Source organism: Lactuca saligna, chromosome 1, assembly GCF_052625555.1.
Source record: "Lactuca saligna cultivar CGN05327 chromosome 1, ASM5262555v1, whole genome shotgun sequence".
Taxonomy (NCBI): Eukaryota; Viridiplantae; Streptophyta; class Magnoliopsida; order Asterales; family Asteraceae; genus Lactuca; species Lactuca saligna.
The window spans coordinates 58,908,461-58,918,383 of NC_136417.1; the positions used below are offsets into that span (position 1 = coordinate 58,908,461).

The window sequence follows — 9,923 nt, forward strand, 5'->3', positions numbered from 1 at the left end:
ATATATATATATATATATATATATATATATAAGCTGTATAATCTTCTCCTTATAAACATTCTTAAACTAATACAAGCTTCTCTCCTATTTGGTTTTCCTTGTTTTGACTTGTATATGAAAAAGGTCATGCCAACTCAATTCAAAAATCAAGTATCTCACTGTTTTAGATTTATTATTTTTTTAACGGTAAATCTAAAGTTTCACATTTTTTTTATATGAAACTTAAAATCTCGACATTAATAAGAAAGGGTAACATCTAATACAACTTATTAGAAAGCCCTTTAATAAATTTATATACAAGCTTATAACATATATTTTTAAAAAAATCAAGATTTTAAATTAAAGTATGTTAAAGTCACGTTTTTATAGTTTACCCAATAAAATATCAATAAAAATAACATTTTTAATGTTACTCTAAACCACCCAACCAAAAAGACATAGACGAATTCGTTGAGAGCTTAACTCTTAACTTCAAGTCACAGGAACCTTGATCTTCTGTAGCTGACCCACATGATAGTAGTCCACGTGTCACCTTTTCGATAAATATAATCAAACCCGTGACTTTATTTGTGGTTACCTTTACCAAAATCACCGGCAGTAACTTTAATCGATTTGTACCTTGCGAAACACCTAATCATAACCCACCTTCTATACGGAGTCGCGTGTCCCGTTGTTATTAACAACTTCTGCGAAAAGGCGCCACCATAAGCCGCAGACAGAGTGATTGCAGAGAGAGGAATAACAGAAAGCTCAACTCTTTCTCTCTCTAACTATACATACACATTTTTGTGTATATATATATTTAGTTTATCTTCTCAAAGCCAACCGGAAAAAGCAGCGATCAATGTAGGTAACATTATCATATTGAAGGATGAAATTTTATTATGATCGTAATGGTTTACTGTTGCATTTTGATAAGAGTAATCGATTTTGGTTATGTAACTTTCTTATTGATTTTGATCAATTATTTTGTAATGTATGTGTACATGAGATTGAATAAAAAAGTAAACAGAAACGCACAAATAGCATGTCGTTAAGTTCGGATTTATTCAGTTACGTGTGTGTTATTGTGTCAAGCAATTGTTTTCCGTGGAGTTTCGGTAACAATGAATCTCTAAAAAGTTCCTGGAATTACGAAGCGATTGCTTTGAGTTATCAACTTTGCTTTATTTATATGGAATCAAGCTCTGTTTCAGCGATAATAAGTCATAACATGTTTTGTTACGATTATCAATTCCAGGAAAAAGTTATAGATCTTTGGCAATCAAGAAGACGGATTGTTTGAGGCGATATTCGATTCACACTGCTTGATCATCGCATTTCTGTTTCCAATCCAATGTATGTGATATCATTGACCCTGATTCGTACCTTTAGATTTTAAATCACTGTTTTGCTTGAAAATTATTGTTTTTTTTTTTTGTAGGATCTGCTTCGAGTTTAGCTTGAATGCTTGATAAGCTAACCAGATGAAATGAATATGAGAAATTTATGCTAATGTCTTGTTATTTAAGAAGCGATTCTTTCTAATAAAGTGGAGTAAACAAATGAACTGGCTCCTACAAACTGAAGATCCACGAATAAGTACAGGAATACAGTATCAATCGAGTGAAAGCTTCATGGATTTTCTCGAAGGACTTACCTATGAGCATGTCAATTTCATATTTTCTGGTACTACATATCCTCAGGTAAATCATAAAGTCTTTATCAGTAATTAGTTCAGTGTGATTTAGAAACTTTAAGGAGCATAGATCTTACACCTTTATTTACTTGTTCATGTAGGAGATCACAAACTCTACAATCAACACCTATGCGTATAAATTTGGGTATTCAGAAGCTGGGACATTCTCATACTATGACTACTGTGATGATTATCCGATCTATAATCAAACAATGGGGAACAATGAATATACTAGACAATTGGATGTTAATCAGAGGACTACAACACAACAAGATGAACAATTAAGCTCGAGTTTTCATGCTAATCCAGCAGAGTGTGAGTAATAGTGATTCTTTTCCTTTTTTTTTGCAAAATGTTCAAAAAAAAAAGAAGTTATAAAAGTTTTGTACTTGTAATCCAGGTCTTGAGCGCAATCATAATCATGGTGTACATGTTTGGGAAGACAATGTTGATCTTGACAACATGACCTATGAGGTTTAGCTTTTAACTTGAGTTCATGTGATGGTTTTAGATGGGATTTTATAAAAGATTGATGAAAGAGATGTTATTTTAAAATTTTAATTGCAGGATTTGATAGAGTTAGGTGAGATTGTTGGAAGTCAAAGCCGAGGTCTATCTCATGAGGCTATTTCCTTACTCCCCATTTCAAAGTTCAAGTGTGGGTTCTTTTGGAGAAAGAAATCCAAAGTGGAGAAGTAAGTATTTGGTTTGTGGATTTCAGTAGAATCTGATGGAATTGGAACTCAAATTTTCAATTCATTCTCTTGTTTGTTAAAAGACCAAACTACCCTTATTATATATGCATTTCCAATTTTGATACCAAAAAGTTTTTCCATGCAATTTTGGTCCTTATCTTAGGTTTTTGTAAATTTGGTCTCTCTTGCAAATAAAATGACTGTATTTTTGGGACCAAAATTGCAAATATCAGCTTCACCAAAAGTAGTCATTTTACTTGGAACAAGGACAAAAAGGTTACAAAAACCTCAAATAAGGACCAAAATTGAAAAAAGTCAGCTATACTCAGGGACCAAAATGTAACTTACTCTTAAATAAATATCTAATTATAAAATATACTCAAATACCATTCCATTTCCCAATAACCAAACTCTGGACTAGAATTTTGCTTTACATATTAATTCATTTGATGTATTTCATTTGTTTATATTTACAGGTGTGTAATTTGTCAGATGGAATACAAACGAGGTGACAAACAAATTACTCTTCCATGTAAACATGTGTATCATGGTGCGTGTGGGAGTCGATGGCTTAGCATCAACAAGGTAAAATATGTTAATTTATTTATTTTTATTAATTATTTCATGAAAATTTATTGATCATGTCAAAGCATATTAGGCGTGCCCTGTTTGTTACAAGGATGTGAATGTGAATGTTGGTGGATCAAAAAGTGAAGAAAGATTTCATAAGTGGAGATAGAAAGGGGATTCTATTCATATCTTTGCATCCATCTCAGATCCATAAATTTAGTTGCATCTTCATTGTTCCATTTTTTTTTTTTTTTTTTTGTACTTTTATCAGTTAGATCATGTGTTTTAAATAAGTGTTGCTATAGAAGATTCATTACATTTACAGGGTTGTCTGATTGAGGTTTTTGTATTTGAACATTTGGTTTCTTGTAAAATGATATCTTTAATTGGACTAAAGAAAGTCATATTATCTCTTGGCATCTCTTTAGTCTGTAAATACATGTGGGCCATAGATTGGCACGTGATGAAAATGGTAGGTTCTGAAGCTGACAAAGCAATTAAGCATCCTATGAGCTCACCTTCTTTTATATGGTCAGGTCGACTGCTTTTACTGTTTACAATTGGTCCTGAATCACATGAACGAATGAATATCTTGGGAAATGAAAAAATTACAATTACAAAAAGTAAATACTGCATCTTTTATTTTATTTTTTGTTTTGTTCTAAATTTCAAATGTAAATGATATGTTTGTCCATTGTTTGTCGTTAAAAACATTGGTGGTAATAGGTTTAGGTGTTGTTTCTTTATTTTAGAAAAATGTCTCTATGACATGCCATGTCTACCGTGTGGGCAGACAGACATTAAAGTAAAAGATCGTTTGTTTGTTAGAAGGCTATATACATAGAAATGTATGCATGACCTTTTTCTTTTTTTTTTTTTACATAGACTAAAAAACAGTTTTTGATTTTAGAATACAATTTCTAAGTTCTAACTCTAATATGGTGTTACTTATTTCACCATCTTTGTCACTGCGGCCATCTTTTACTATCTTCTAGAAATCATAGAAATCAATGTGATTAAGGAGTGTACGTACATCTGGTTTGTTTGTTTAGGATCATCTGTGTTCAATATGGTTTAATAAAAAAGTTTTTTTTTTTTGCTTGCAGACTACATATTTTCGATCCATATTTTCTGTATAAGTGTAAAAAAATTGCAGACATTTTACTTTTTAAGAAAACAAACAATACTTTAGATAATTTCCGGTAAATAATTCTCATTAATTGCCTATATATACAATTACAAGACAAGGTAATGGGCCAAACTAAATGGGTATTCAAAATGCAACTATTGGGTAGCTACAAATAATAGGTGAAAAACCCATCCAGTACTTTTGAAATACTTTTTACCTTACATTGATAGTAGAGAGAGTGTAGAGGAGAGACAACACTACAGGTTGAAGAACCTTCATATTGCCTTTGGAGCGGTACCATCTTCGACTTCCCCGAACGTACTTGGAATTTGCTTAATAAAATACCATTACTTTAAAATAACATTACTTTCTTGGAATTTACCTAACAAATGCCATTACTTTATTGGATTTTATATTTGTAGCAGAGCACAAAAAGAGAAGAACACAAAGAAAAACCTCAGCATCTTCCACTTCCTCGTTGACTTGCTGTTTCACTAGTCATCTTTCTCAGCTTCGTCACTGGTGGTTCATCCTCTGTCATCGCTGTGTCAGGTCTTCTTCTTGTGGTTCTCTAGACAGGTAACTATGAGGGCGCGCATTCTTACAAGTTAGTTTCACTTTCACATATTGTTAGACAATTTCATCTTACTAATCATAAATTCCACCATAATCATTTGATTATCTCGTTTACATATGATTGAATTCTGTATTTGTCAATTACTGTTGCTTAGTTACTTCCGAGGGTTTGAAAGTGAAACCCTCAGCAGTTCAAAGTTGAAAAGATTGTTCTTGATTTTGATTTTTTTTTTTTGTTTGGATATTTTAAGTGTTTGTTGATATCTAGTGCTAAGCTTGAAATTTCCTATAGGTTGCAATTTCTCTTATAAGTGGATTTTGTGGTTGTTTGTAGAATGATATTTAAGTGTTGAACTGTTGATTTTGTTTGATGATTAGTTGAGTGAACTCCAAATGGATTTTATTTAGATAGTAGTATAGTAGGGATGTTTATGTGGGTTAATCAAATAAAAAACAGAGACATTAAAAATCGAAATCAAGAATTAAAACACACATATACACATTATGCACTACGAAGTTCATATGTATCATATTATTTTAATCACTTAAAAGTTTTATTTTGAAGAATTTCAAAGTATTACAATGATTATTATTGAGGTTCAAAATGGGTGATGAGATTTAAGTTGCATATTTTAAATATTAATAATTCGAATTTTATGTAGAGGCAGCATGTATAGGATCCTGACATTGAAGCACAAGTGAGGAAGGTCTGTGAAACCAACTTTCATAACTGATAACATGAAAGGGTGAAGGGTCATCAACTCATAACTCATAATGGTTGTTCTCTCTGAACTCTCAGAAGGATCTTCATCCTCTTCATCAACACATAGTCATAGTTCACAAACTCTTGGCCATAGTTCATCAACTCATGGCCATAAATATGATGTATTTTTAAGTTTTAGAGGTCTCGACACTCGTGATAGTTTTACTAATCACCTTTATGAGGCCCTTATGCATGCCAATATCACTACATTCTTAGATAATGAAGAGATTGAAACAGGGGAAGATCTAAAACCAGAATTGGAGAATGCAATTAAGGCATCTTGGGCTTCAATTATCATTTTGTCTAAGAATTATGCTACTTCAACATGGTGCTTGGATGAATTGGTGTTGATCCTTGAGCAGCGTATGACATCCAACCATATTGTCATCCCTGTCTTTTATCATGTGGAGCCCACACATGTTAGGAAGCAACAAAGTAGCTTTGGAGATGCAATGGCTAAGCATAAACGGATGATGGAGGCAGAGACAAATGCAAGTAAAAGAAGTCAATGGGCTCAGAAGATGGATAGATGGAATAAAGCGCTTATAGAAGTTGCTAATTTAAAAGGCAAGGATGTAAATGGAAGGTAACCATCATTACTATACATCTAGTATTTTATTGAAAGTTAGTTCATTTAGATAAACAACTTGTGGATTGTGTTTTGTATTTCTTATTGAATCAAGTTTCAGGCTAGAGACAGAGTTTATTGAAGAAATTGTGAAAGATATCTACCGTAGATTACATATACCCTTAAGGAGTGTTCGGCCACAACTTATTGGGATGGAGTTTTCCATTGAGTTCATCACTTCTTGGTTGAAAGATACATCCTCACATACAGCAGACATACTCACTATTTTGGGCATGGGTGGGATCGGGAAGACATCTTTAACCAAATATGTCTATGAGTTACATTGTCGTGATTTCCACACATGTAGCTATATTGAAGATATTAGTAGGAGATGTGATGCAAAGTTTAATGGGTTGCTTGACTTACAAAAACAACTATACGATAACATTTCAAAGACAAGTTCATTTGAATTTCATGATGTTTCAATATACACCTCAAAGATAGAGAATGCATTATCCCGTAAAAAGGTGTTTCTAGTTCTTGATGATATCGATAGTCTTGATCAATTGGATGCATTACTTGGAAGCAAAGGTTTTCATCCCGGAAGCAAAATTATAGTAACCACAAAGGACTCATGGTTGACAGAGAGTTGTGCATTATTCAAATCAAATATTATTAAACCGAAACATGTAGAGCACATGCTTCGAGGCTTACATGAGACTGCATCACTACAACTTTTATGTTTTCACGCATTCATGCACAACCATCCCAAGGAAGGTTATGAAGAAGTGTTATATAAATTTGTGAAGTATTGTGAAGGGCATCCACTAGCTCTTGAAGTTTTGGGCAAGTCTCTACATAATCAAGATATAGCTTATTGGGAAGGTTGCATAGAAGGACTACAGAAAGAAAGTGGGTCCCATATAAATAATGTCTTGAAAATGAGCTTTGATTCTTTGCCATATAAAAATGATAAGGAATTGTTTAAGCATATTGCTTGTTTCTTTGTCGGAATAGATAGAGATGTTAGTGAAACAATATTAAAGGCATGTGACATAAACACAAAATCTGGAATCACAAATCTCATTGATAGATTCCTTCTTAGCATTGGAGGGTTTAACGAATTAAAAATGCATCAATTGGTTCAAGAGATGGGAAGGTTTGAAGTACGTCGAGAATCACTTGAAAAACCATGGAAGCGAAGTCGGTTATGGTGTCATAAGGAGTCATTCAATGTGTTAAAAAATAAAAAGGTAAAAGGTCATGTATGCTTTTACAGTTTTACTAATGTATATGAACATATTTTGTGTTGTCTAATTTTTTTATTTGCATTTTGTTTTTTCTTAGGGAAAAGGAAATATTCTAGGTCTTACTCTTGACATGCGCATGCTTGAGAAAGAGAAGATGGATGTATCATTTGAGCTGAAAACAAATGCATTAAGTAACATGGATAGTTTGATGCTACTACAACTCAATTTTGTCCACATGAATGGGTCTTATGATAACTTTCCGGAGGAATTAAGAGGCTTGTGTATGCATGGGTTTCCATTAAAGTCTATACCTTCAGACTTACCTATGGAGAATCTTGTTGCTCTTGACATGTCATATAGCAATATTGAAACATTTGTCATTCGTCACAGTGATCCAAAACGACTTGACAAGAGGCAAAAAGTAAGTTATCTTCATTTATTATGTTTCCATGTTGAGTTGATGAAATTCAAAGCTATTCTAACTTATTTCCCTTTCTACAGTTGGATGGAGTGTGCTTAAGAGACAAAAGGTTGCTTGGATCATTAAAGATTCTTAACTTAAGTTTTTGTAAACAACTCCATAGTCTTGGTGACTTCGATCAACTCCCAACACTTGAGAGATTAATAGTTAGAAATTGCACTGGTTTAGTTGAGGTTTGTGAATCAATTGAGCAATGTGTTGAACTTGTCTTTATCGATCTGAGCTACTGCAACACGCTTGAAAAACTTCCAAGAAACATATGCATGTTAAAGAAGATTAAAACACTCTTACTAGATGGTTGTAATCTCGGAAAATCTCAAATCAAGAATAAGGATATGAATTCATCGGAAAGGCACAAGGCTAACAACATAGTCATAAACACAAGAACCTCTTCCTCCACCTTTGTAGGTGTTATACCACGTGATTTGAAACTCTCTTTGATTTCTTCACCAAGCTCTTTAGTAAATTTGTCACTTATAAGGAATAACTTGTCCACCAAATCGTTTCCCATGGACATGAGCTCCCTATCCATGTTAAAGAAATTACATATAGATGAGAATCCTATCGATTCTTTGCCCAATTGTGTGAGAACCCTTCCTAAGCTGGAGAAGCTTAGTATGATGAATTGTACAAAATTGAAGTCAGTCGAGCATCCTCCACGTACACTAAGAGAGTTGTTTATCCATTCTCGTAAAACTTTGCTAGAAAAAGTTGTATTTGATCCAGAAATGTCCCCACTAGAGTTTATGTATAGCTTGATAGATTCCAGACCTTCTTCATATGAAATCGAAGGCATGATCAAAATCCAACCAATTGTCGATGTTGAGGAAAAAGTATTACATAGCTTGGGTTGGATTAATTTAGACTTCCTTAACGACATGCATGTGGGAACAAATTCGTGGAAATCTGAAATCCAGGTTTTTTTTTTTTGTAGTTAAACACCCGTCTTTATGTGAATATGTATAATATAATTATTATAGTGATTAATTAAGGTTGTATTTTGCAGATGATTTATGAATTTGGGATATTCAGCATAATGTATGAGCCAAAGAAGATGCCGAATTGGTTTACACATAGAAGCAAGGGGAACTCGATATCATTCACCATTCCATCATATCCAAACAAGATTACAGGACTTAACTTCTGCTCTATACACATATTGGCATCTCCTGATGAGAGGCTTCCATTTCCATGTGATCATTTCCCCCTTACCCCAATGATCACAGTTAATAATATAACAAAAGATCATATGTGGATATATGAGCGTCATAAAGACAGATTTAGTGAAGGTCGAGAGTGTTACACGTTGTTAAGTCATTGGATGTTGGGGATGAATGAGATGGAGGGTGGTGACAATGTTACTATTACTGTTACACTTCCATGTAATGAAATTGTAAAGGAGTGTGGGGTGAGGGTTGTGTATGATGATGGAAACATGGATGAGGAAGAAGATGCATTGGGTTATTACAAGTCATGGAATCATATTATTGGTGGTTTTCTCTCTCCTTTTCAGTTAACAACAGGAGAATACATCCTCCATAATTGGCAATTTTTTTGGCCTGATGTTAAAATGTATCCATATTATCGTAAGTTTGTTGCAGAGGGTGCCAACTATCAAGCTAGATATCAAGGTAGATATCATTTTTATTAAGTATTTTATTGTCATGTCTTTTCTATAATGACGTGACTTTTGACTCAAACTTCATTTAATAGATGAATAATAATTAACATATTACTTTTTTTTTATCTGTTTTCAGTACAAGATAATGGGTGGTTTAGAGCTTTATCGAAAAGAAAGCCCCACATAATTGGTGACACACATGAGGTATATTTTTTCTCGCTTTTTCAGGTTTTGTTTTCTTTATAACGTGTTTATGTGTGGTCTTTCTGATTATGTTTTTACTGCTAGTTTTTTATGGGTCTCAATTAGTTTTTTATTGTCTCAATTAGTCGATTAGTTGTTTATGGGTCTCAGTAAACAATTAATTAGTTTTTCTTGGTCTCAATTAGCTGTTTTTTTTGGTATCAATTAGTAAAATTGATTATCAATTGGTTGTTTCTTGCTCATTTATTTGTGGGTATTGATTTGTTGTTTCAGGTCTGAACTAATGATCTGGGTATCAATTGGATATTTCTGGAGCTCAATTTTCCATGTAAACTTTACATAATTTTATATTATAATGACTATAGTGCGACTTATTTTTGGAGTATAA

The 9,923-nt window shown here is 33.1% G+C and overlaps 2 protein-coding genes across 5 annotated transcripts; both read left to right on the plus strand.

Moving 5' to 3' along the window:
• The first annotated feature begins 647 nt into the window (after nt 1-647).
• Nucleotides 648-3,352, plus strand: LOC145037053 (E3 ubiquitin-protein ligase BIG BROTHER-like). Of its 2 annotated transcripts, none has more exons than XM_078985613.1 (8): nt 648-850; nt 1,241-1,338; nt 1,424-1,685; nt 1,780-1,993; nt 2,079-2,152; nt 2,246-2,373; nt 2,850-2,958; nt 3,032-3,352. In XM_078985613.1, the coding sequence occupies exons 3-8, from the start codon at nt 1,545-1,547 to the stop codon at nt 3,110-3,112; spliced, it is 747 nt and encodes a 248-aa protein (XP_078841739.1). In that variant the 5' UTR covers nt 648-850; nt 1,241-1,338; nt 1,424-1,544; the 3' UTR covers nt 3,113-3,352. The 2 variants fall into 2 exon arrangements, with proteins under 2 accessions (XP_078841739.1, XP_078841730.1); XM_078985604.1 differs by having other exon boundaries at nt 648-846.
• A 918-nt stretch (nt 3,353-4,270) lies between these two features.
• LOC145037062 (TMV resistance protein N-like) lies at nt 4,271-9,923 on the plus strand. 3 transcript variants are annotated; one of them, XM_078985635.1, is made up of 9 exons: nt 4,271-4,390; nt 4,498-4,651; nt 5,311-5,997; nt 6,101-7,232; nt 7,327-7,650; nt 7,731-8,627; nt 8,717-9,341; nt 9,468-9,535; nt 9,809-9,923. In XM_078985635.1, the coding sequence occupies exons 3-9, from the start codon at nt 5,423-5,425 to the stop codon at nt 9,812-9,814; spliced, it is 3,627 nt and encodes a 1,208-aa protein (XP_078841761.1). In that variant the 5' UTR covers nt 4,271-4,390; nt 4,498-4,651; nt 5,311-5,422; the 3' UTR covers nt 9,815-9,923. The 3 variants fall into 3 exon arrangements, with proteins under 3 accessions (XP_078841761.1, XP_078841753.1, XP_078841768.1); XM_078985627.1 differs by having other exon boundaries at nt 4,311-4,390; nt 4,495-4,651; XM_078985642.1 differs by having other exon boundaries at nt 4,311-4,390; nt 4,495-4,651; nt 5,317-5,997.

What these genes read in the sequence shown, in the direction of transcription:
- LOC145037062 (XM_078985635.1), top strand. Translation starts at nt 5,423, where the DNA reads ATGGTTGTTCTCTCTGAACTCTCAGAAGGATCTTCATCCTCTTCATCA. An exon ending in GGCAAGGATGTAAATGGAAG is followed by an intron (nt 5,998 to 6,100) that starts GTAACCATCATT and finishes ATCAAGTTTCAG; the next exon opens with GCTAGAGACAGAGTTTATTG. An exon ending in ATGTGTTAAAAAATAAAAAG is followed by an intron (nt 7,233 to 7,326) that starts GTAAAAGGTCAT and finishes GTTTTTTCTTAG; the next exon opens with GGAAAAGGAAATATTCTAGG.
- LOC145037053 (XM_078985613.1), top strand. Translation starts at nt 1,545, where the DNA reads ATGAACTGGCTCCTACAAACTGAAGATCCACGAATAAGTACAGGAATA. An exon ending in CTGGTACTACATATCCTCAG is followed by an intron (nt 1,686 to 1,779) that starts GTAAATCATAAA and finishes TTGTTCATGTAG; the next exon opens with GAGATCACAAACTCTACAAT. An exon ending in AAGAAATCCAAAGTGGAGAA is followed by an intron (nt 2,374 to 2,849) that starts GTAAGTATTTGG and finishes TTATATTTACAG; the next exon opens with GTGTGTAATTTGTCAGATGG.